General features: G+C 43.1%; 1 protein-coding gene across 3 annotated transcripts; it reads right to left on the bottom strand.

Annotated features, from left to right (window-relative positions):
* Positions 1-731: 731 nt before the first annotated feature.
* Positions 732-27,121, bottom strand: KDM4A (lysine demethylase 4A). 3 transcript variants are annotated; one of them, XM_027649016.1, is made up of 22 exons: positions 26,994-27,120; positions 26,585-26,737; positions 26,216-26,391; positions 24,887-25,001; positions 23,856-24,049; positions 22,365-22,414; positions 21,730-21,833; positions 20,561-20,698; positions 19,406-19,656; positions 18,434-18,612; positions 17,104-17,459; positions 15,478-15,598; positions 14,724-14,902; positions 12,302-12,506; positions 11,935-12,011; positions 11,139-11,194; positions 10,234-10,342; positions 9,105-9,293; positions 8,238-8,408; positions 7,639-7,758; positions 6,925-7,017; positions 732-5,770 (listed from the first exon to the last, which is right to left on the bottom strand). In XM_027649016.1, the coding sequence occupies exons 2-22, from the start codon at positions 26,720-26,722 to the stop codon at positions 5,630-5,632; spliced, it is 3,162 nt and encodes a 1,053-aa protein (XP_027504817.1). In that variant the 5' UTR covers positions 26,723-26,737; positions 26,994-27,120; the 3' UTR covers positions 732-5,629. The 3 variants fall into 3 exon arrangements, with proteins under 3 accessions (XP_027504817.1, XP_027504818.1, XP_027504820.1); XM_027649017.1 differs by lacking the exon at positions 26,994-27,120 and adding an exon at positions 26,927-26,945; XM_027649019.1 differs by lacking the exons at positions 6,925-7,017; positions 7,639-7,758; positions 8,238-8,408; positions 9,105-9,293 and having other exon boundaries at positions 732-5,704; positions 10,219-10,342; positions 26,994-27,121.
* Between the last annotated feature and the right edge of the window lie 76 nt (positions 27,122-27,197).

The raw sequence follows: 27,197 nt of genomic DNA, 5'->3' as shown, positions 1-27,197 counted from the left end.
CCATGGAACTGGATGCAAGTTAATAGCTCCTCTGCACCGGCAGCCAGTCAGCACCCACCACCCACACTAAAGACATCCATGTGCTGCATCCGGGATACTGTCACTTCTTTTTAATTCCTTGTGGCTATCAGGAATGAAGTTTGAGTTAACCCCTGCTATGAGGATAGGCTAGAAAATTAACCTCAAAAGGCGCAGAGATACTGTATTCAGGAGAAGCAGCAGCACTTGATGAAATGAGAGTCCAAGGCCATCAGCTCACATCCACAACCATCTGATTCCCATGTGTGAAATGTCTCCGGAGGTCCATGGGTACAACACTCCACCACGCCCCCCTAAATTCAGCAAGACTGTGGGCTTGAGCCACTGGACTTCTTGAAGTAGTTTGCTTTGGTCTACAGCAGACTTGTACGTCAGGGCAGTCACAGGAGCTGCTTGGACATGAGACTGGCTGGTACAAATTCTTGGGCTGTAAAGACAGGTTTCTCCTAACCCTACATGGAGGACTTCAGCCTGGATATGAAAACATCCCAGCACACCAGCCATGCACCTTGCCTGCAGCCTGAGGAGGCAGCTCTTCCTTCAGCCAGCACGTGGACAATGATGAGAGCATCCCAGTTCCTGGGGTGCTGGGCAGCACGAGGGGCCCACACTGGGTACGCCAGGGAGTAACTCACAGGAGGCAGAAGAGCCCAGACAGCAGGACTGTGTCATTTCTCTCCTGCATCGTGTACTGAAGGTGTTCACAGCCCACTAGAACCATTCATAACAGTGAGAACTTTTCTTAAACGCAGAATTCCAGGATGAGGACAACTCTTCTCAGGCTCTCTTACCTCACACAGTTTTGTTAAGGAATTAACACACATACTACACCATTTAACTCCTTTTCCAGTACCTTCCCACACATTTCCCTCGTTTGCTAGGTGCTGTCAAAATGGCTTTGATTTTGGTGTTGTCACATTAGTCATGCTGCAGCAAGGAGGCTGTGGCAATGTTTCTGCGTGGATCTGCCACAGGTTCCTCAAAAGATAGCAATCAGGTGAATGTTTACCATTCTTCTGCAGACCATTCTGGTGAGGTCAAAGGAAACTGCAGACACACACCCTCAGCTATGCTCATCACTGGAACCAAGCAACAAACCCCACCTGAAGTGTTGCATTCTTCATTCATCTGAGGGAGAAATCTAAAGCTGCTCAACAGCTCTAACAGCAGTGCATAAAAATGAAGAATGAGTATGGGAAGGGAGGAAAAAGGCTTATTTTGCCTTTTAGCAATATCCCACGTTGTTCATGTTCAACTGAAAATACTACACACTTCACACTAACCTAAGTGCACACATTGAAAGGTTCTGTGCAGGATCTACAAATTTGTCAGCAAAAATGATACATTACCATTTTCCCTAAACTACAAAAGCTGGCTCCAGCAACACCTGGCACTTTAGGCTTCAAAGATATGGGCTGAATCAACCTACAGTGAATAAGCAAATTCCTCAAGGTCACTTGGTGCATCAGTAACAAAAATCCCTGAGCTAAGGTAGAAGAATCTCTTTTCCCCGACTGCCAGTTCAGCAAGTCTTAACCAGCACTGTGAAATTCAAGAGTCAACACCACAGTAAAGAACAGAGCTGTTTGAGATTGCACCTAGGTAAGATTTCCTGATGACGCCTCCTCTGGCACTCTCAGCTACAGAGGGAACCTAAGGCAACTCAGCTCTTGCTGCAGATGTCTCAGCTCTGTGAGGAGAGATGACTCTGTGGTTCCATCCCTGTTCTATTGAACAGACATGAACAGCCAGGCTGGACTGAGTCCTTAAACAACAGAACTCCACTTAGGCCTCTGAAAGACACCCAAGAACTCATAAGGATAAGCATGAAGGAGATGAGTATTAGAAATGAACAATGCTAATAGAAAAATTAGAAGCATGATGAGAATTTCCAAGTTACAATGCTTTAGTTCTTAAATTAGTTTACAGATTGTCTGTTTTGAAATTAGATTTATTATTTGAGGAAACTGAAAACAACATACAGGCTACCAGAGTCTTGATTTCATCCCATGTTTGCATTAAAAAAACAAGCACAACTGCAGACATGTCAGACAACAGGAGCCCAGTTAAAGGATGGAAGAACAGAGATGGAAGCCTTGGGATATGTGACTATGCTCCTCAAACAGTGCAGAATCAATTCAACCCAGCTCAAAACACCGGGAAGAGAGAGAAGGAGCAAGGAGAATTGATCCTACTACTGACATACTGCCCCTAGTCATCTGAGGGGTCTGCTGATGGAAAAGTGGTCTCCTAGAAGTCCAGCCACAGGCAGAAACATTACTGCAATCAGGTGCTTTACAAAGAATATAGTCACCTTTTTAAATCTTATGAAAAGTTATCACTGGCTTGCGAAGCTCATCCTGAATTAAGGGCAAGCCACTATATGTTTATACAAAAAAATGCTTCCTGTGAGTCCAACCTGAACCAGTCACAGATGGAAGTTTCATGAAAAGTGAAGTAATGGTCTACTGCCTGCAGTACCACATGCAATGGACCTAACAAAGGGTCACCAGAGCTCCTGTGGGGCACACTGAGCATGATTTTGTACTGAACACATTCAAGAAACACCTGCCTAGCTGATAATCTGGCAGCATCTCACCCTCACTGGAATGATGCTGTAACAGGGATAAAAACACTTCCAAAAGAAAAAAAAAAAAACAAACACTGAAGAAAATTATCAGACACAATAAAAGTCTAGGTAATGAAAAGCCTATGTACCTTTGAGACAGCTGCTCTGTACAGAGCTTTTATTGCTACCTGTTTTACTTCAAGCCATAAACCCAACTGCTTTTGCAAAGTCAAATAATACAGACCCCTCAAACATCAGGGTCACCAATTTTAAGTTCATGGAGAGAAGCCAAAATGCAGTTTACTGACTGCAGTAGGTACAATATGCTCACATTTGAATGATGCGGCACAAGAACTGACAGGAGAATTGGGAAGGCCTTTTGTCTCAAGAGTGCAGGATGGCAGCGGTTTCCAACACAGTGCAGTCAACTGACAAGAGCAAATCTGGAGCCTGCAGAAAACAGGTAACAAAGCTCCTCTTCCAGAACAAATAATACACACAGGAGCTCTTGAAAGTCACTCAATACTGTTGGAGGTGGGTGGCAAAACCTGCTGCAGGTGAATGAAGAATAGAATATCCTGATTTGGAAAGGACCCACGAGGATCAATAAAATCCAACTCCTGGCCCTACACAGGACAGCTCTGAGAACAACCCCAAGAACAACAGCACTCCAAACAAATCCAGCTGTTTTGTATCTGGGTCATCATTTTAGGATGAAGCTGTAGAGCCAGGTGTTTACAGCACAGGTAGCATGTGGCACCTAAAAGATGCATTTAAGTTACATGGCAGTTTGGGGAGAAAGCCTGAAGGCAGGGACCTTTTCTCTTGAGGCAGAACGGCAGATTGTTACAAAGAGTATGTTTTTCAGTAACTCACAGGCAGTGTCCAGCCTATGAGAAGTTAATACCAAATTAACTCTGACAGAACAGAGGCAAGTTTGTTAAGGCCCTGCCAGCTCTTCTCTATGTTTGCTCACAGCACATCACTTCAGAGGCTTATGTGAAAGCTCAGATGTCAAAGTGCAATTTCATTCCTATGCCTGGACCAGAGTAACTGCAGCTACCAGACTCTGGTCTTAACAGATCCTGGTTTTCTCAAGCCAACTATCCCATTCATCAGAATACCATTTTATACCCTGAGACCAGGAGTTTTGGACATGGGAAAAAGGAAAAAAAAAAAACAAGCAACCAAAAATCACAAAAGAAAGCCACTATGTCCTTTCAGAATGTTTAAGCCTTCCAATACTGATGAATGAGGTATTCCACCACAAAAATAGGACAGATTACCTCTATGCAAAACAGTGATTGTGCAAATCTTTGCTACTTATATCGACCTCCTGACCCTATAAAAATGTAGGGCTGAGTAAGATTTTCTGTATAAAAGTGGTAGTTTATTTCTTTTCTGATCAAGAGTTGTATCACTAGTCAATACTACATTTTATTGCTAATCACAAGTCGATGCACCGGGGTTTCAGAAGAGTTTGGTTTATAGCAATCCTATGTACCAAAAGGAAAAAAGTTACAAATTCAGACTTTGCAGACACATTGCCACGTCCCTATAGAAGCAGGGATCCATTAGGTCTGTTTCATTAGAAAATTCTCCTCTTGAACAGTTTCTGGAGAACACACAATCACGATTTTCTCCAGTAGGAAAATTCACCCCATCATTCCATGCAAAAACAAGGTGGCCAATCTGCTCCACAGCCTAAAATCCCTTTCCTACAGAATGGGAAAGGAACAGGTATTTACACTGCTCCTACTGTGTTGTGTTAATGCTTAAGTTACTAGGAGCAAGTTGGCACATCTTCCGAGTACACACCTATTACCCAGCTCAACTCAGCTTCCTGTTGCTGGGGTAGCAAGTTCTCTCCATCACAACTGAGATGTGTCCTACTAACACTCTACAAAAATGCTACGGTAACCTTTGCCAGACAGCAACATGGCAGCACTTGCTTCAGAAGAGCATTGCACAGCCTTTCAGTAACACACAGCTCAGTGCATGCTTTATCTGTCTCAGACCCAGTATTAGCTGCTGTAAGCAAAAGCCTGCGGGCACACGACAGACAGTGCTGCCACAGAAGAGGGACTGCACTGCTTCAGATGCTGCTGCCCTGTCATCCCCAACACTGTGATGCCTGGATTTCAAGAAGGGAGAGTTAGGACTCTGTCCCTTTAGTCATATTGCCTTAGAGAAACTCAAAAGAAACTCTTTGGGAGCTGAATGTCTATTGGGAGCTGAACATCTATTCTTGTTAGAAGGCTGCACTGTGCAGGGCTCCAGACAGATTTGATTGGTTCTGAGGCACATACTAATACAGTTTAACTTATGATTAAGTAAGTCAAAAGCACTACCAGAACAAAAATATTAAATGGAAGGTTAAATAATTTGTCCTACTGAATTCAATTTCACATTTCACCTGTTCACACGAGCACCTCCTATCTGGTTGGATTTGCACAGCCTACAGCTCAACCTCAGAAAGGAGGCGCTGAGAAACAAGAGACTGAAGCTGCTTGCGACAAAAAGATGGATATAAGTATAAAAGAGGTTCCATTTCCAGCACCAGTAATACTGCCTGCTCAAGCCCAGGTGTGGTCACCAGGGAGACTCCTAAATTCAGGAACATTATTCAGTTAAAACAATAGACCACACTATTCTGCAGCTGCCGTGATTCCTGGCTACAACTCCCAAAAGAGTTTGCCACCTGTCGAAATTGTCTCTAATGAAAAAGCAAGACTGCTCAACGAGATGAAAGCAACACTCCCAAGCTGGCTTATTTGGTGAGGACCCAACTTCAGACCAGGAGTTTGCAGGCATCAGCTTCAGCAAATGGGATCTCTTTCACTATCCAACAGCTGCCTTACAGCTACTGCAGAGCAACAGCTTTTTAGCTTCCTTAAAATATAAAAGAACAAAACCCCAAAAAAACCCCTGGATTCGAAGCATCCAAATATGGCCTGTTGTACTGGAACATTTAAATCCTTGGGGGAGGTGGGCATCTTCTTCCTCTGCCACAGGCAGCGCTTACTCCATGATGGCCCGGTACAAGGCAGGTTCAATATAATCTTCACGGTAGCGTGAATTGATCACTCTTTGCCTCTTCCTCTCTTGACTGACCTCCTTCTCTTCAAAGATCTCTGTGAAGCGCATATCTGAAGCTATTGACTGAGAGAAAAAGACAAAATTAGTCACTAGGGCACAGATCAAATCCCTGCCTCCACATCCTCCTACTGCAGGTGAGAAAGAACTATGCCAAGACACTTGGGAACGTTCAGCCTTCTTCAAAAACTGACCAAACACATGAAGAAAAATATTTAAGAAACTGGATTTACAAGTCTGGGGATTATTTTAAGCAAACTGTAATCAGAGATCTAAAGAATCACAGGTATCAAATTTAACTGAGCACCTGATTTAAGTTCACAGTCACTTTCTCAAAGTAATAAACAGAGTCACCTGTTCCAATTTTCAAGCAGTCTAGAATAATTTCTGCTTTGTGAAGCAAGCATGTTTAAACACCTGGTCACAGGATTCAGCTGTGATATGTTCTTTCTTAAACCTCTAACATCCTGCACGCCTGCCAACAGATCTGCATCAGGTGTGAATGTCTGTGCTGTAAAGCAAGACACCCCAGTGTGCTGTCTACAACTGCAGTTTTTGTAGTGGGAAATACAAATCAACAAAACAGGGACCTAAAAGGGCTGTGGGATCTCTGTCCTTGTTAATAATCAAAAACTTAGTTAATAACTAACTTGATTAAAACCTAACTAGTAACTACAATTTTTGTAGTGGAAAGTATAAAACAATAAAACAGGGACCTAAAAGGGCTTTGGGATCTCCATCCTTGTTGATGATCAAAACTTAATTGGAGAGAGCCCTGAACAACCCTTTCTGACAAGTTCCCCCCGTTTGGAACAGGTGTCTGGAGACCTGCAGAGGTCCCTTCCCACCTGAATTTATTTTACAATTTCAAAAAGCAGCCAGCTGTCTTGATGCCACCCTACTAAGAGCTTTTCAGAACAAAGGGTAAGTGAAGGAACTTGGCCATTCTTTGCAATGGGAGTAGACAATGGAATTTATGAGAGCAGGTATGAAAGGGTTTTAACATGCTGTCCCAATCAGTGACTCATGCTATAAACTCACACCCCTGCAGAAGGAGATAGAACTTTGCTTTTGTAGCCTCATCAACTACTGAGCTTTGCAACAATTGAGGGGAGAGCACCAGATTGTAATCTGCTGCTCCCATGTGCTCAGCTTGCTGATCAAGGACAAATTAAGTTAAATGAACTTCTTTAGTAGAAGTTTGCATCCCTTGTACCTACCAGCCTTGATTTCACTCTCTTAGGAAGCTCCTCTTCAAGAGTATATACATCATCCCTTTTCACCATCAGCTGTGAACCATCTTCAAATTCCACCTAGTAGAGAACCAGAATTTGTTCTGCCATAAGTCTCAGAAGTCAGAACCCTCCCACAGCTCCCCAGAACTTGCCTTCTCCTCCCCACAGAGAGCTCTCAAGAAATCAACTTCTACCACTTGAAATTATAAAAGATACATATGCAGCTATGCACACTGCAACAGACTTTAACCAAAACCTCACCAATATGACAGTAAAAGTAGTCCAGCAAGTTTGGGGATATTCTTTTAGCACCTGACAAGACACTTTGGCTGGTCACTTTAATATAGCCTGCAAATTCATCCCTTTGGAAGTGTGCAAGGCATGGTGCATGTCACTAAATAGAGAGAAGCAAAACCGAACTTATTTTAAGTAGTTTAAGCTACAGGAACAGACTCTGATGAAGAATTGCAAAGGAGCAATTTTCAGAAGTAAGTAGCTGGATATAAGCACAGCTGCAAGCAACCACTTTGCTCTTAACTCCAGCAACTATTACCAGCATCTGGCTTTGATGACAACAGCCAGTAAATTCCCCTGAGTGTTTAAGCATGACTCTCCTATAGCTCTGTCAGCTTTAAAAGCAGCCCTATTAACATGATTGGCTTGTTCTGAGTGAGGAATTTTCAGACAACAAGTTTGTACCTGGTACATCTGGATGGCATGTGATGCGACAAACTTGGCTCCATAAACTTGTCCATCTGTCCATCTCACCTGCACAACTTCCCCTTCAGCAGGGGGACCTAACTGAAGACAGTCTCGACTCTAGAATAAAGAGGGAAGATGGGAGAGAGAAGGAGAAGGATAAACAGCTTCTTCATGTGAAGATTCAGCAAACCACCAGGGAGTCACACTGCACACCACCCCAACTATTACTCCATTTTAGGGATGGCAAACTAGGCTGAAAAACATCCATCTATGTCATCTGCATTTAAATCCCAACAGTGGTACCAACTTCAAAGTATTTGATGTAGAAATGGTAAGCAAGTATCAGCAAGTTTTCCTTCAAACCTACCACTGCTAAGCAGCCAGAGATTAGCTGCACTCCCTGTTACACCTGTCCCTATGTGCCCTCAGTTAAGTCAGTCTCAGATAACACCCCTAAGGCCATCCTGCAGCACATCTCAGCCACCAGAGGAGGACCCAGGGCTGGAAAATTAGCAAATCCCCTGATGTGTCTTCTCTGCGGCAGCAAGAATTGACTCATGATGGGCTCTATACCAGAACCTCACTGTGTAACATACCACAATGTCCTCTGGGTACAGGTTATCACTGAAGGAGCCATCATCAAAGTTGACCTCGTAGAAAGTCTCCTTTGCAAGGCTGACCACTTCACACTGATAGAAGCGACCATTCTTGTGCTTGCTGATGACTATCTGTCCAGGTGACAGATCCTGGAGTGCAGCCTTCGCTCGCTGAGAAGAGAAAAATCACTTTTTACACATTGCCTCAACAAAGAACATGTTGAGGACCATTGCTCCAGTGCTGGCACACAACACAGCACAACATTTTAGTTCAGGTGAGTTACTTTACTTAAAACACCATCAGCAGCCTTTTTCGAGAAATTCTGCCTCTGAATTTCAAATGTCTGAAGCCTAATCTGTTAGATGCTGCTTTCTTTAATTTACTGAGTAAATTAGGCTCTCATTCTTCAGAGCAATGCAAGGCCTTTATAGTAAACATTCCCTAATAGACTGTAGTGGTTTTGGTTAAAAAGGCTACATGGGAAATTTATAAACTAATCAATCACTTAAATGTGAAATTCTTTGAGCACTCATGCAGTCTGCTGGAGTACCAGCACTAAATCCTGCATATTAAGTATCACAGCATACACCCCACTATTATTCCTCATTACAACAGCCACAGGAGGGATGTGATGCTTTCAGTCCTTCTGGGCTGCAAACCAAAGTACAATAAAGGACCTGACTAAGATCACTCAGAGCAGCAACAAGGCTGAGATCAGAATCCAAGACCAACACCATTAGATCACACTGAACATTGTGAGAGAGCCAGCCTTTAATGAAGTTTCAAAAGAACCACACAATCTAAAGACTTTTCAGTCCCTCCAAGATACTGCAGTTCAAATCCTGGGAATCACACACCTAACTCACCTCTGCCTGAGATGGAGTCTTATGCCTGAAGCAGGTAATGAAGACAACAAATGGCCAGTCATCAGGCTGCATCATGACTCCTGCTGCTTGGGCACAGCTGACATGAAAGGATGTGGGACACCGACCATGTGAGCACTGTACACAGCAACCTGCAATTCTCTTTCTCCTTTTCTTGCAGAAGATGCATTTCTGTGGACAGGAAACTAGAAGTTATTGGTTGGCACTAGCTTTTACTCCACACAAAGGGCTATCTGGCCTAGCTATAATGGCTAATAATGTAATAGCTGTGCCATTTAGTCTTTGTGAGAGCACTGCTGCTTTCTGACTAAACAGAATTGGGTAGCTACCAGTTCTATTGTCTATGAGACAATACTTCATAAAAGTAAATTAACCCAACAGATGAAAAATGTAAATTAAATATCTACCAGCTCAACATGCACAAAGCATGTGACCCAAGGATGCTAGCAACAGGAGAACTTAGATTAAATCAGCTTGCAATGCTCCAACTCAATAGGGCCTTTCAGCACTTGACTATTAAGTTACATAAATACAAGCAACACAATTTAGAATAATGGACAAAGACCACAGAAGTAACAGTTAAAGTTCTATCACTACTACCAGTGACTCAATTACACTCAGGTGGGGCCTGCTGGGCTGTCAGAGGAAAAGAATACATTAGCATATGCAAAGTAGAGCAATTTGCCCCTAAACACCGAGCTGTTAAAAGAGTTAAGTACCGTTGCTTTCTTCCTGAAGACATTTACCCATTATATGAATGGCTCTCATATACTGAAGCATCTGAGTGCTCCAGAGCAGCCAATAAAGCAAGTTAAATACCAGGGAGCAGAAAAACAGCAAACAATAAATTATCACCGTTACACTACTGTATGAATGTCATTTGCCACATACTGAAAACTGTGCCCCTTTTGCTGGCTCTTCATGTGAATAACATAATAGAACAGGGCAAGGTTAAAAAAATGGGAATAGGGACAACTGCCATTTCCCATACACAGAACAGAGCAGATTATATAGTTCAGCCTGGAGAGGAGATAACTTGAAGGGATAGGCAAAGTTCCTCAGATTCTGAACAGACTAGAGCCACCACCGATGAAACACTGACGACCCTTACCAGTCTGAAACGTTGCAGGGGGATTTTGCCAACATCTACAGGACTCCGTTCTGCAATGTTCACAAATTTTGCCTCCAGTACAGCCACAGCACACATCACATGAACCCACCTGTCAGGACAGAAGAGAGGAAAAAGAAATTATTATGTATTGGGCCAACAGAGGATGCTCTGGAGTTTAAGTAAGTACAGTTCTGTTGAAGTTTGCCATGTAAACCACAATAAATAGCCTCTGAGAAGCAGCATAATCTTCCTTCCTACTGCTAGTAACAGGTCACATGTGGGGCAAAACCAAGACTTCTTCATACTTCCAATCTACTACTGACAGTCTTAACAGGAGAGCAATTTAGTGTGACTTTTGCTGGCAGCAAACCTGCATGATAAAAGACTGCCAGGCCGAGTTCCCATTATTTTATGGTGCTAGAAGACAGCACCACAGCCAAAAGACACAGGACAGGCAGCTGCATGCATATTTTTCTGTAGAAGTACCTTGAATTTCAATATGCTATGCTACTTAAAGCTATGGTTGTCCTTTGTCTCCATTGTCACCACAAATTAAGAGAAATCAAAATTGTCTGTAGAAAAGGTACTGAGAGATGTTATCTCATCGGGAACCTTGTTTTTATGTGGTAGGTTACACCTCTGCACATTACAGCTCTGCACTATAAATGCAAAGCAATCACCAGCTGCTATCAACTGAATGAGAATGAGGCATTACCTACAGATATGACAATTGCTGCAGGAGAACACAATGAACACACTTTACCATATCCTTCCCAGTAACACAAATTGTGAAGGGTGTTGGTCACTCTACTACACCAAATGCAGACACTGAATTTACCAGTTTACCCTCAGATACTTAGGAATTGACCTTCTCCCTTAAGATCACAAAAATCTGGAACACTCACTTGTCATCATTGGCTCTCTGTAGTGCTCCTCCTCGTAATGAACACAAACAGCAATCCTGGAGCAAGGAAAAAAGCATTAGCTGGAAGAGTCAAATCCAGAGCACTGCACTTGCTGTATAACTTCCACCTCAAAACACACATCCAGAGGAAGAAAATGGTTTTGCTGCCAGAACAGAGCTAACTACCATGTACAGATCAGCCCTTCAGCTCTCAAAAGCTGCTGCCCTCAGGGCAACAAATACAGACTCCAAGTCTGTTGAAGGCAAGCAGACCTACCACTGAAGGTTACATGTATTTGTTATGGGTTCCTTTTACAACTGCAATACCCTCTATCCTTTGAGGAAGTGTAAAAGGATCTGGAACAAACATGAGGAAATACAATTTGAAAGGCTGACCTGTTCTGCTGATCTAGAGTCTAAACAGCTGTTTGAGGGAATCCCATTCTTCCTGCTTTCTTCATGCATGCACACTTCCCTAATTATTAACACAAGTTACTTTCTGGTTTAGAAATAGTAGCTACCATAAATTAAGACAGACAATGGAGCTATTCCCACGTTCATGCAGAACATCTTCCCTCTGATTCAAGTGAATCAGCAGCTTTGTGCTGGTTAAAAGGATACCATTATGGTTTAAAAGCACCAAAATAGAATAGACTGACTCCTGACCATTCTCTAGGTTCTTCTCATAGGATAATTAAAAACTAAAATTAAATTAAAATAAACCCCAACACCCACAACAATATGGAAATTAATTTTGTAGCCAATATGTACCAGACTCCATCTGTGAAAAACTTTACCTCTTCTAAGGCATTTTCTGTACACCGGGAGCACATCCAGTCTTCAGTGGCCTTGTCAGGGGATACACCATAACAACCTAGAACAGACACATCTCACTGAAGAGCTTATCTAAACTCAAACCCATTCCCCTTGGGCCCAGAAGTCAAGCAGGAATTAAAATCAACGACCCCAGGATGACACTGTGTATTTGAAGCTACCCATGCAGCCAACTGCCTGTTCCATAGGCCAGCACTCAAGTATATCCTCCTCTGATAAGGGCTCAACTTCATGCATCTGTATGTTAAACCAGCTGGTAGAGGCCTGCTATGATGTACAGACTCAGGACAGAGAACACCAGAGTTTAGGGTGACATCCAGATGCACTCACTTGCATGGACACAGACATGGCAGTTCTTGCAGGTGATGAGTACGCTGGTTCCATCCTCCTCTAGGTAGGGAGTTGAAAGATTGAGGTCAGTGCTGCAGCCAGTTGCAGTAAAGCACATTTCAGGAATCAGGGGTTTAGTTCGGATCTTCCCATCCACAGCAGCTGGAGGTACTCCAGAGTTTTGACTGCTGCCTTCACATTCTGCCTATAAGGGATGGATGGGGAATTTAAGTTTTACAAGTAAAATGGTCTCACTTCATCTTTACTCACTCGTTATTTGATACATAAATCCAGTTCAAAGAAAGGATGAAGGTGCTGAAAGATTACAGAGTTGGTAGGTTAGGTGAAAATATAGTTTATAAAATCCTCAGCTGCTGTGGCTTCAGAATGCAACTATGTTCTACCCAAATACTACATGGAAAGTCTGAATTGCATCCCTCTAATGAGCAACAAGATACACATCAAACTGCATCTCTCGTGACAGAAGAGATGGAATCACCAAGCCCACCTCATGCTCTACAGAAAACACCCTGAAATACAGAGGATCATAAGCCTGCTGTCCCCCACTGTACATTTATCTTACCTTAATATAGGAGGATTACCAACACACAAATAGATACCGACTGCAATCTCCATTATTTTTTTTTCAGAGTAGTTCTGAACAAGTCTAATGGGCTTTAAAACTAATTTGTTCTGGGAAATAAGCAGACTAAAAATGCAGTTTCCAGGATAAAGCTCAGGAGACCTTCAGGCTAATCTTTTGTAATTTATTCATCTAAGCCAATGTCAAACCAAACACCAAAGACATACAAATTTTATAGAGGTATGTTTCCATTCAAGTTACTCTTCTGAACAGCTACACAGAAATTAATCTCTTTCTTTGCAGAAATGTTCCAAACCACAGGCCACCACTGAAGTAGCTTGCCTAATCTTTTAAAATTATTGTTAGCAGAAACTGCAATAGTAGAATGCTTCCCAAAGCTAGGGAAAATAAGTCCATGTAACACTCACAGCTGGAAGGAAACGGACATGTTTTCAAAAAGTCTTGTTTAGTCAGATTCTGTAAAACTTACTGATTTACACTGAACATTGCATGTCAAGCAAAAGATCAAATGACTGGGGGAAATCTATAACAAAGTTGAAGAAAACATGACTTTTTTTTTCCCCAAGCAGCTAGATACTTTTCTTCTTCCCAAAGGAAAAGTGCATATTTGTCTGGTATTTTGTGCCAATTTTTTATTTGAACGGGTAACTGGAGTGAGTTTCCAGACTTGCTATAGACTTTCTGAAGTTGGAACAAAGAGCCTAACCACAGCTCAAATCTTGGAAGACTTTCTGCTTCACTACTGGTGTAGACAGACATTTGAAAACCTGCAGTTAAGTTTTCTGCTCAACAGCAACTAAAAAAAAAAAAAAGAAGCTAACAGAACTTCAACTGTCCTCAAATCCTTAACTTTATACACTGTCAGCACTAGTGAAATCCTTGTGTACCACACAGCTCCTATGCAGAATTTCCAGTCCTAACAAGAACCTGCTCTCAGACAGAAAGAGCAAGATCAAACAGGAACTACAGTCGATGGTTTCATGAAAACCAGAAACTATATGAATATTTTCCACAAAAATGTGAGGTCTTCATTTCCAAAACTGTGGTGAACATGTTTCTGGTGCCACCATAATCATACAGTGATCTCAGATGAATCACTGAATATGCTCAGTGTATTGGAAGGGTCAAGCTATCTCAAAGTTGCGAAACGCAGCTGTCGAACACTCAATCAGACAACTATTCAAGCTACCTTAAAATTACTTAGCTTAGGCATATCAAAAAATTCAGTGTAGGACTCCAGCCTAAGCAACAAGTCAATATGACAAAGGAGTTCTGCATCCCATCCCACGCTATGCACTTTGTTAAGTGCATTTTCACATGCCATAGCTACTGTCATTATGGATACACTCCAAGACAAGACAGTTTTCTATCTATACCATCTACAAACACAACCCTAAATCCTTCTAAGTAAAAGGTCTTCTGTGCCTGCTCCCCAAAGACCATGTGGTATGAGTGGACCTAAAGCGTTTTTTTAAAAACACTTTAGAAGTGAAGGAGTCAGTCCGGAAAACAGAAATGGGATTTTATAGTCAGCAACAATCAAGCTCCATTCTGTGGTTTGAGCAAAAGCCACAGAACACAAAAGCTTCTGCTGAACAGATGAGAGAGCCCCTGGGAACCAATAGCCAGTCCATCACAGGTGTGAGAAGGCTCACCCACTTGTGCTGTCCTGGAAAAATTCCTTGGGAAGACTGCAACACTGATATAGGTTTTGTTAACTGACAACATGCAAACCAACATATGTAAAATTGTGTACCACAGCAGCATCTGTGGAATATATTCCGTTATCTCTATGCATTAACAGTCTTGTTTTCATACCTGATATGCCTGGAAGAGCATACAAACAGCACAGTATGGAGACTGCTGAGCCATGGTTCGATTGTACTCTTTTTCAGCCTCAAAGTTTGGTGGCCGGTTCTGCCAGAGCTGGCTGAGTGGCTTGGCCCAAGCTTCTGTCTCCTCAGCCTCTTCTTCAGGAGTTAGCTGCTCTGGTGCCTCTGTGATAAGAGATCATTCACTCAGTGATTATGTGTCTTTTTACAGATGCTCTTCTTGTAAATGAAACTAAATAAGGCAAGAAGCTATGAATGGAGATGGATGAAAGACTGCCAGAATTCAAACTGACAGAAGGGTGATGGAAGCCAGTAACTCAGTCTCCTTTTTAAGAGGCTTCTACTAATCAAGCAACCGTGCAGACACAAGATAGGCTTACTGAGAACAGCACCAGTTCCAAATTATATCAAGACTAAAGCTGTCAGCCAAAGAACCTGGTACTGGAATTTTTTTTTAAATCATGAATATTTACATCAATGACTGGGATACTCTAAGGCAGATGCAATTATGCAACAGTCTCTGGTACTGGTTTAATTTTCCTTTCAGGGTTGCAACTTTCCAAAGAACAGAACAGGAAAGAAAGATGACACCATTCGAGAGAAAGTTTAATGATGCAATGAGACAAGCACCTTGTCTAGGATGCAAAGGTGTCACTTGCTGACTCCTGTTTATCACCACACTGCCCACAGAAGCCGAGACCCTCTCTACAGTCTCCCTAAGAGCATAAGGCTTTACTCACCATCATCACTAATGCAGTCTTTAACCAAGAGTGGGTGATGGCGTGGGAGTTTGCTCAAGGGCTGGCGACGACCCTTGGACTTCTTACTGTCCTTTGCTGAGCTGATGTACTCCTTTGCTGCCTGCACAAGGAGAAGAATTCAGCAGCCAGTTAGCATGTGCTTCCATGATTTTATTTCTAACGACCTAACTTCAGCTCTAACTGGCTAAGTCTTTTGAAATGCTCAAAGCACTTCTGCTGTGATAAACCAGACAAAGCTGTACTGTTGAGCCAGCAGAATGGACACTTTTCGGAGGTCCTAGCATAGCTTTTCATGCAAGTCTGTTTACATAAAGAATCATGTAAAAGACAGAAACAAAGAAGGAAATGTTGAATGGTTCAACTTAGAAGAGCTGTGGTAAGAAGTCTCATACATTCTGGAGAAGCCCTCAGTTTGTGTGTCACTTAAAAATTCCAAATTTATAAGTAAAAAAAAAAAAATAAATAAATATACAGAGTTCATTGACATCTCGACCTAACAGGCTTATTTTAAATGAAGGACACTTTCATCCCTTCTGCTTATTACTTGCATTGATATCTTACCAGACAGACTGGAAGAAGGAGACTACAACAACAGTTATTTCCTCTTCCCTTAGCCTTATGTAAAAACAAGTGACACACTGACAAAATTACTACTAACCTGACAAGCAAGGCAATAAAGCCAATGATTTTAATGGCCCAGGAAGTCTCTCAGTAGATATGAACCTACTACCTAAAGTTGGATACAAGACTTCTAAGAAACACTGAAATGGAAATTAGCATTCCCAGTTACCACCTAATGGAAAAGTTGGTTTGAAATACACTGCACTGGGGAAAACAATCCACACCCATTCAGAATTTCACCTTTTCCCTGTATAGAGCATGCAATGGAAACATCAGTATCTGCAACAGAATTTCTTTAGTTGAAATAGCCACGAGAACTCTTCCTTAGTTTCAGCTTAACTACCAACAGATTTGCCTATTTGCTGTTCCATTTTTGTAATTCCTGAATTTTTAGGACACAATAATTATTTGCCTCCCATTCTCTACGCACAGATTTAAAGAGGGAAACAAAATACTGAAAAGACATTAGCAGATAAGATTTTAACTCTTCTCTTAGGTTGATTAATAAAACATTCATTGGTAGTTCTTAAACACTGAGATTTACATTCTCCCAAACAATAACTTCTGTTGCATCATTTCTTCTCTTTTAAAAGGGACACAGGCAATAAAAGCTGGATCAAACTAGATATTAATTTTAGGTATAAACAGGTGTCTATTACTAAAAAAGGACCTCCATCAGCCTGTAACACTACCTAGTCAAAACCACCAAGCTACTTTTTTTGCCTTACAGCACTTAAATAGTTTAGAGAAGTTCTCAACACCAGGGATCTCCTTGCCTTCTAGAAGAGGTAAGAGCGTAAAACAAAAATTGGAATGCAAGTCTGTTTAGCAAAGCCCATAGGTATTAAAAACACATTAACAACTAAGCAACTTGCTATGCAAACACCAGTGGGACGAAATTGTAACCTGCACAGACAGGAAGTTTTGTCACAGCAAATCCCTGACCATGGAATTACAGCCCTTCAGTTCTCTTGCCATTCATACCTCTATCAGTTCTTGCTCACTCATGCTGGTGGTGGCACTGGCTTTCTTCCCTGAAGTCTGTTCATTGTCAGATCCACTGGCATCCCCCTTAGCATAGCTGTGGACTGTGAACACCCCAGCTGGCCCAGGAAGAGTTCGTTTTGCCAACAGCTCAGTCGATTCAGAGTCTGAAGAACAAGAATACGCAGGCGAACTGGACTGAACGCTGGATGTTGCACTCTGCTTTGATGCTGGCAATGCTGAAGTGGAATTGGAAGCATGTGAAATGGAGAGATCCAGTACAGCTGCTTCTTGTTCTTCTTCCTCCTCAAGCTTCACCGTTTTCAATTCTTCAAATTTAGCTGAGTCCCCACGATCTGGAAGAAATGATATGCTGACTTTTTCTGAAGTCTAGGCAGAGAGAGAATATTTATGCAACTGTTTGCACAAAGCCAAACAGGAAAGCAAACTACTACATGCAAAAAAGTGACAGTAAATCATGTAAAGAGTAGATCATTAATTCAAATGCCTATAATGTCATGGGTGACTTAGTGAGGGAGAGAATACAAGTGTCTGCTCATTGCCTCTTCCAGCACCAGAACTAGGGTATGTCAAACAAAACCAGCAGACAGTGAGTTCAAAACAAACAGAGATGGTCCTTTATACAGGCATGTATGTACCCAAACAGCCCAACTCCTGGCCACATGATGCTGTGGGTAAGAGGTTACAAATGTTCATGGGAGACTTAACAGGAGAAAAATAAAAACCCACAAACCAAGAGAAGATTATTAAATGCAAGCTGCAAAGGGCTGGAAAACAAAATACGAGAGGGAAGCATCACACATGCTTTCCCTGTTCTTATGTTGTGCCAGAGGCCCCCTGCTCCTCCCATAATAGCAAGGATAAATGACCTATTACAAGCCACATGAATTTTCCTCCAGCCTACTTATTACAAGTAACACACCTGTACAGCATACCAGACCCACACTACCAGGAAGTGTGTGCATGTTTTACTAAGCAATTCACATAAAGAGGTCACGTTGCTCAAGAGGGATGCAGAGGAGCTTAGACTACTGAGGCGTCTGATACATTTCTGCCTGCAGGCAGGCAAAATAAAAAAGAGCAAAAAACAAAAGCCAGAAAATGGTAACATTTTAAGACTTATGACAGTAAATTTCTGAAGTGCTTGCCATGGGTCTGATAAATTAGTGTCTGCTTTTCTGGACACGAAGGAATCCTACTGAGCGGTATCATATGAAAGAGTGCCCCAGATTCAGCTCTAGCAGCTTCTTTTCTTGAAGAATAATACCACATCCCCTTGTACCAGGAAAAAAGCTTGGCACACAGTTACCTGGAAGTTTGAGCCTTTGTTCACCTTGCTGCACAAGTTCACTCATAGGCCTCTCACGAGGCTCTGCCATGTCCTCTTCATACTGCTCCTCCTTGGGGAAGGCCTCACTCTCACTCACCTCCTGAGGCACTTCCAGGCACACCCTGTGCCTTTTTGTTCCTATGCGATGCTTGGGGATGCTGCAGGACACAAATCCATGTGTCAGGTTAGCAAACATGTAAGTGTGATGAATTTCTGTGTGAATGCATAAAGTACAGTCTGGTTTGGAACGGTCTTTTAAAAGACAGCATCCGGCAAGCCAAATAGTTTCCAAATTATTTTGAAGTGTTTTCTTTGCCTTTGCAGAAGAAAAGTCAGTAATCTTTAGAGATGATTCCTCAGCATGTTAACAATGTATTGAGCAGCTATGCTCTAGCCAGGCATTCTTTACCTTGAACAAAAAAACCCTCTAAACAAAACCCCAAACAAAACAATAACCAAAAAACCCACCACCAAAGATAGCTTTAGAAATAGTAGCTGACACTGACTGAAAAAGATTTAAACTGCAAAATGTAAGATGATTAGCCTGCTGACCTTCAGCAACAAGGAACTGCACACTGATGTCACAGCTTGCAGCATGATTGTACCAAAATTTGCTAGCAAGTACTGTCCCATGATCTCAATACACTCCCTTTTTTATTTCTGGCCTCTCAGTGCATGGTGCACACTGCCAATCCAGGCTTTAGAGGTCTGTCCCAAGATGAAGAACTACCTTCCAAGCTGGTGTGTTTCCTGCCTACCACAGACTATCATCAATGTGGACTCAAACAGCAAAAAATATTAAGAGTAAACCCTGCTCCCAGGAAAAAATATTATTGCTAACTCTGTCTGTTCTTCTATCAGAATGGCAAACACTTAATTGCAGCTCCAATTGCAGCAGGGTCTAAATTCTAAGAATCCAACAGAAAAACAGAGGACTATATAAAGCACTACCTTTTCATCTCGTCCCCATCCACCTCCTCTTTACATGTCTCTTCTGTTTCCATTTCCTCAGCACACTGTTTCCCATTCTTGACTTTTTGCATGAGATCCCCTTTAAGGAACTCAGCCGCCTCTGGGGTTGGAAGAGCATGGTCGATGACAGTCACGTCCTTCCCAGCTTTCCAAAGCTTGTAACGATCTGGCTGGTACTTCCTCACAAACACATCCATGGAAATCTTCACCATGTCCTTCCGACATGAGCACTGAAGTCACAGAAAATATTAAAGTAAGGCCACATACCTCAACAATCCTACTCTGAATTCCTGTATCACTTTGCTTTCAGGAGCTTAAGAAAAAAAAATCCCCCATTTACATGTAATTGAACCTCAGAACTCTGACTCAAGATTTTCCCAGGGTATATATTAAGTTACTAAAAACTGGGCAGAAAAGCCAGCAAAAAAGAGAAAGCAGAAAACCAAATGTTATCACAATAACTAAGAATGAAAGCTCATCAGTCTATTTACAGAGTTTCTGGTAGAAGCTGTCTGTTTTAAAACAAGCTTATAAAAAAATAGGCAGAAAACCAGAGACTATAATGAAGAAATTAGAGCAACACAAACTCTAGGCCTATCCAGAGCAGTAGAGGTTCCCCTGATCCAGGATAGTTACTAGTAGTACTTCAAAGCATTCAGTTCAATGTAGCTTCTGAAAATATAACTTGTTTGTAAGGCACCTCTACAGCAATATCCAGGCTAGAGGTTCAGCCAAGATATTTATTTTGGTAAGTCACTTAAGTTACCAAAATCATATTTCCAGGCTAACCAGTCAATAAGTAATGGTTAAAATATTAGACAAAAGTAGTGGTGAGCCCTGACCATCAAACAAACTCATCTCTGGAAAGTCGAGTCCCCTGCTTTTCTCTGAAGCCTCACTTGATCCGCACAAAGTTGCAAAACATGTTTCATGCTATCCACGCTTGAAATAAGGGCATGAAGCAGGAGGCTGGTTGGATGTTGTTACCACGTGAGAGAGCGAACATCACACCTTAAATGGACAAAGCCCTGAAATCACTCCCTTAGAACAAACAGTGGGGGCTTAATGAGCAGCAGAGCATCCTTTCTTTCACATGCAGAATCGTCTGCAATAGGATGGCAACAGACCACTCACCAGCACGGACTGCTTCCCGTACTCGATCCACCGAAGAGTAGCAAAGTTGGTGGATTCAGCACAGTTAAAGCCGTGATTAAAGCCAGCATGATAGCTATAAGGAAAGGTGATCATGAACTCCCCAGCCTCCTGTGTCACCTAGAAGACAATTGAGACACCACAGTGTTATTCACAATCTACTTGGTGAGTATGATTAAAAGCAGCTCCCATACCCCTCCTGCAGCATACCCAAAAACCCTACTCACAGATGGTGGCTGGAGCTCCCTGCTGCAACAGACAGACTTGATACTTGCCTTCACTATTTTCCTACTTATGTTAAATATCTGTTTCCGGAAAAGCCACACTCAATATGGTTTTTTTACTAAAACACAATGCAACTGGTCAAAATAGCACAGAAATGGTTATACATATAAAATACTCTGTGACCAGCTACTGAAGGTACTTATCTGTATCAGTTGCTGGCTTGGCTGAACAGTATCTAAGATCAAGTAAATTTTTATCCACACAGAATTTGAAATTTACTGCTGTTTTCTTTTGCTGTTCATATTTGAGTACAACTCTCAATCACCCTTCCATTGCTGCTCTTCAACATTACCCCACTGTCTAAAGGTTTATGACAACAAAACCCTTCAGTTACCAATGAAGATGTGACAGCATTTTATGAACTCAAAGATTAGATCTTCGATATTTCTATGTGGAGAAGGGGACTGGCAGATCATCACCAGAGAAAATAAGGAAATCTATAAAGTTATTAATGAAATTAAAAAATTAGCAGGGAACAAGCCTTATTTTCTGTTGAGGAAGTGGATTGCAACAAAATAGGCAGGGGACAAGTCTGAAACAAAAAAAGGACAATCTCACTTCACTGAATGCATAGCTAAGCAGTGAAGTTAATCTAACACAGATGTAGTGTACAGTTCTAAGGTAGAAAAAAAAATATGGAAAACCAAGCTTTTTTTTTTAGTAGTCCTTGATAGATTTTTTCGTTTCAAATTCTTTCAGGCCCGAACTGCCAGATAAATGGAAGTACAGTGGGAAAAAATTGCCTTATACCCTTCCTGTTCAAATTTTCCTCTCTAAGCATCTGCTACTGGCTGCTGCTAGAAATGAGACAGGACTGCAGGAACCTCTTGATCGAGGCTGGTATAACCATGATTACTTTTCTACACCTTATCAAATGGAATGCCGTATTTCTTCAGAATTGATGGAGAGATGAGGGTCATCTTGTGACGGAGAAATGCTTCACAGCTTTGGGCACTTCCTGGAAAAAAACCTGTTTAAAAGGCAGGCAAGGAGAGATGTTACCATTGTGCTGTGAAGCAAATTTATTTCTCAGCAGATTTTAGGAAAAGTTACTGTCTAAATAGGGTTTCTCCTTAGACCTACAAGTGTGGACCATCTTATTTGAAGTGTGCTAGCTTGCATTCTGAAGAAAATTGGCAACTCCTCCAGATTTATCTTTTAACAGCTGCCAGTTTGAAAGAGCATAAGAAAGACCTTACATAGGTCTTCCCTTGGCCATAAACCTCCAGTTTTAATAATCAATAGTTAAGGATTTTTTTATTAAAGGTTAGACAGACTGTAAATTCATTATTTCTAAGGTGACATTTCTCTTGTGTGTATCCTATAAACAAATACTCAGAAGTAATGTAACCTATATTCCAAAAGGCAAATTATCAGTTCAGTCATGCCAGCCTGGGCTGTGGTGGATATTATAGGCATGTTGTGCTCTTAAAGAGCTGAAATTTGTTGCAGCTGTCCATCCCACCTTTCAAAAAAAGCAAGACATAAATTGCTTGATTACCTTTTGCAAGTCTCTCCAGTCGCTTCCCATGCTCTGGAGGGATCGAGTACCTGCAGTGGTAAGAACAAATCTGTTAAGTTCAACTGACACGACAAAATCTCAAAGTCTGACTGGAAATCATAATCAGGCATCAAGGCCTGAATTACTTACAAAAATAAATCCTCTATCTCTACATTGTCTTTATCAAAGTTTGATGATATAAAGCTGAAAATCTTCGTCAAGGCCTTTTACCTTTCTATCCCAATAAAAATCAAGACCAAAAAGCTGACCACCTCTTTCACTGACTTTTGCTCAAGCAATTAAGGAAGTAAAACGTGTGATGTACATAATTAACAGATCAATGCAGCAAAACTGAACTGCAATGAGAAAAGGAAGAGCACTTCCTGAACTGTCTCAGTTCACAGCTGTGCAATCGCCGGTACACTCACTGCAAGGAGGAACACAGAGCAAGAGAGAAAATGGAATCATCTCTTTCAGCTGCTCAGACCAAGATGAGACTAAGTCAGATGCCTCATCCTTAACACATGCACAACTGGCAGAGTGCTCTTCAGGGCTATGCCTCTCTTTGTACACACCTTTTTACGGTGTGTACGTGGTTTTTATACCACAAAACTCCTAGCTGGTTTGACTACAGTAAATAAAGCCAACCACTTAGTTTCCTTTTGCTCTGGAATACAGTGTTATATTCTTCACGGAGCTCCTTAATAAATCAATCAAACTAAGACACCAGCAAAGCTCACTTCTTTCAAGTACTACTGTAAAAGAAGCAATGAACAAATAGTTCAACAAACTGAACTATTCTGTTTCATGTTCCCCTGCTACTCCCACTGCATGGGGTTGTTCACTGGTCATATGGCACTAGCTATTATTTTTTACTTCAAAGTTGTATTAAAAGGCAGCCAAAAACATATTAGTTTCCAACAAAAGTGCCATGGAAACAATTGCTGAAGTTGCTTGAGAAACTAATTTGTGAACAGAATGGCATGATTCACTCTTGAAATGCAACCCATGCTACAGAAGATTTCAGGAGCCTCCCCTAAGAACCACTCAGCGAGATCCACTGCCCTGGTTTTTAGATCTTATAAACAGTTACATTTCAAAGTTCATTAAAAATTGCCTGTTCCCCCAGTGCCTATGTGACCATACCTCTGTATGGTCATTTTAGAGCCTCAGGAAATAATAAGCAAGTTTTCCAAGCTTTGGTCCTACTGTAGCAGAGAACATCCACACTGTACTGTAATTCTGAAGAACTCCCTACATCAGGACAACAAACAGTTGTTACAGAAGGTAACCAAACAAATTCTATCGAGGACATGCACTGTTTTGCAGTTCCCTACAGGTTTCTAGTGTTCTTGTTATCAGATACCTCTGCAGTGCAAGACTGGAGAAATGGTAATTACTTCAGTCAACTCTTGCAACTTCATGATTTTTGACTCCAATATTTTCTGGTATTGCTTTTCTACATTTAGAAGCTTCCCTAGAAAATCTTACCACGACTTGGGTTCCCCAAAATGCAAGTAGTTAATACTGTAGAGGTCCATGTCCTCAGTGTGCCAAGCAAAGGAAGTTTTCCACATGCCAAAATATAGGTAAGGAGTATTCACTCCTTCAATGGTTATGCCACTTTCATTCTCCACAATATCCAGGATTGTGTTCAATCTGCCAATATTCCACGCATCCACATGCTGTAAAACATGAGCCTTGTGTCAAACAAGGATTACAAAGAACAGACCCATACAACTGAGATGACAGTTGCAAAAGCTAACAGGCACTTGTGAAACAGCACATCACAGAATCACACAGCTCAAGCCATGAACTAGTTCCCCTTTAATAAAAGTTCTGCATGGTGTAGCTTACATACTGATTGCTTACTAGTCTTTATGGAGGGGAAAAGGTTACCAGCAAACACAGTGATTAGGAAGGAGAAATAATCACGAAGCTACAAACTTAACAGAGCAGAGAACAATAGCTGATGTTGATTGAACTTGAGCTGATGTCTGAACCCTCTTGAACAAAACCACTTTTCATTCCAAACATCTTTTAAAATAGTGAATCATGGTAATTTAGGAGACAAGCAAGCAGAATGCAAACTCTTTTTTGACGTTTATCATCCTACCACATAATGGCTACAGAGCTGTCCCACACAAGTACGTGCACCAGTGAATACTAAAGCAGCGTGTATCCACTGATCAACACTTCCAACTCTCATATGCCCTTTGGGACAAAGCAACACTTGGGCAACAGTGGTTTCTGCCTTCCTGAACTAAACTATGTTACACTGAAGCATGAGCAAAGGTCCCTTAGAACACTACCTCTGTCAGCCTTCTTTAACTACCTGGATTAAATGGAGTGTATGTTATAAACACGTGGTTTATTGTGTTCTTGCCTACTGCAGAAGCTGGAACTATGTGAAAACTATCATTGACTCTTTCCAAAAGGTAAGAGTCAAATGCTACATTAGTATTCATGGAATGCAATATCCCAGGATAACTGTTACCTGAAAACCCAAGCAGTCTGCTCACCTTGTCGTAAAGCGTGCCGTTAACGTCGGCCCCATAGATGGGGGCATTGAACGTAAGGTTTTTCCAGTATTTTCGTTCAAGGTCTTCAAAGTCCGTGTACCGGGGTGTGCAGTACCTGAAAGAACAACAAAGGTACTGAAGACTTTGCAGTTTGGTATTTGACGAGTCCAAACCAACATTTTCCACCATGGAAACAACGGAAAGCTACAATAAAAACACCCAATGTGTGTTAGCAACCAGACCCCTTAACTGCCTAAGCAGCAACGAGAGCTGTCACAGCTCTGTTCCTGCAAGACTTGGGAACAAAATACCAGGAAGAAAATTACCTTCCCCATTTCTCAGTTTACTTTCATTTTTTGCTTTGTGCACTTCTCTGGGGCCAGAACAATTTCGCTTTTTAGCTGCAGCTCCTAAGTATCAATGCTACAGCTACTAAGTAGCAACAATTCAAACACAAAAGTCATAAAAAGAACAACCTGAAAGGGAAAAAATCCCAACAAAACCAAAGTTTCCTGGCTTTCACTTTCAGTGAGAGTAACAAACGTCCACAGACTTACCTGCTAGTAAACTGGTCAAGCATGCTCAGTTTACCAGTGAAACACCTGCTCTTGATGCCCCTTCCCTGTTAACTACACACCGGACCAGGGGATCAAATTTACACTCTTAAAACCTATTTCACGTGTGTCTATACACATAGATTCCAGAAAATTACATTTATAACATTAAACAATAATTTCTATTAAATTATTCTACTAAACAGAATTTTAAAATATCTGATGTGTACTGCTCTTGCAAGATAAAACGAGCTTTGGTGGACTGACTGCAGCTGGCAACTCCAATGCTATTTCTAAGTAGTTATTGCAAAGGCTGTTTCTAAAACTCCTTTTAAAGTGATCTTTTCTCCATCTCCTTTTTCATGCCAAGAACACTTCCCTCCACTACTCAGAAAATATGGTCTAGCTACTGGGGACAGACACACAGGAGTGCAAAGCACAAGTAAGAAGTTCTGCTGGCATTACGTATCCTCTTGCTGCACAAGTGACAGAGGTCCCCATCCACACAGCCCCGTTGTACGAGCACAGCTCCTCAGCTCAGGGCACGACGTTCACACCACTGACCGGCCCCAGGCTGTACCGAGGACCTGGCCCCTGTGGGAACTTGTGGATGCCCCATCCCTGGAAGTGTTCAAGGCCTGGCTGGCTGGGGCCCTGAGGAACCCGGTCTTGTGGAAGGTGGCCCTGCCCGTGACAGGTGGGGAAACAGATGATCTCTAATGTCCCTCCCAACCCAAACCACTCCATGACTCTACGTGCCCGGGACCGGACGTACTTGTCGCTGTTGGCGATCCTGCGGAACTCGCGGACCGTCATGGCTTTCTTCTGGATGTTGTACTGCGTGAAGAGCCCGGACTGCCCTGTCACCACCTGCTGGATGGGCGCGGGGATGACGAGCTCGTCGATGTCATCGTAGCACTGCCGCGGCTTCCACTCCTTGGGCGGCACGATCTGCGGGGACACACGGCCCGGGAGCGGCGGCCGCGGCCGGGGACAGCGTCAAACTCGGGGAACTCGGGCCGAGCCCCGGCCGGGGCGTGCCCGCCCCACCGGCGCCGCGGCGTAAACAAAGGGCGGAGGCGGCCGGTGCGCGGCCCGGGGCCGGCGGCGCGGCCTCCGCCCGGGGGGAGAGGGAGGGTCGCACCTTGGCCAGCCCGGCGCGGTGGGCGCCCTGCGACTCCACGTAGGCGATGTAGCGGCTGAAGTCGCGGAACTGCTCCATGGTGGGGCGGAAGGTCATGATGCGCTGCCCGGGGTTGAGGCTCTCCAGCTCCGAGGCCATGATGCCGGGCCGGCCCTGCGCGGAGGAGGCGGGGGGTGTCGGGGGGGGGGGAGGAGGCGGGACACGCCACGCGCCCCGCCCCCTCCGCCCGCCGGCCAATGGCCGCGGGGTCCGCACCAGCCCTGCCTCCTCATTGGCGGAGCGCGCGTGCCCGTCAGGACCCCCCCCCGGCTCCCTCTCCCGGCGAGAACGCCACCGACTCACAGCTCCCCCCGCGCCGGCCCGGCCCGGCCCGGTGCGGCCGCACCGAGTCCCCGCCCGCCGTGCTCACGTCGGCAGCGCGTCCCGCTCCTCTGCCGCCTCGCCGCCTCTCCGCACCGACGCCCAGCCGCCGTATCCCTCCGCACCACGCGCCCAATGAGCCCTGCGGGCCGCCGACGCCACCGAGGCCGTTCCGCTCCGCCCGGGCCCCGCCCTGCCGCCCCGCCCTCTTCTCCTCCGCCGTCGCAGCCAATCGCTGCCCGCTCCGGCTTCA

This window comes from Corapipo altera, unplaced genomic scaffold (genome assembly GCF_003945725.1).
Source record: "Corapipo altera isolate COAL_440 unplaced genomic scaffold, ASM394572v1 112, whole genome shotgun sequence".
NCBI classification, from domain to species: domain Eukaryota; kingdom Metazoa; phylum Chordata; class Aves; order Passeriformes; family Pipridae; genus Corapipo; species Corapipo altera.
The sequence above is the reverse complement of the archived record's forward strand: the minus strand, read 5'-3'. Positions and strand labels throughout refer to the sequence as shown.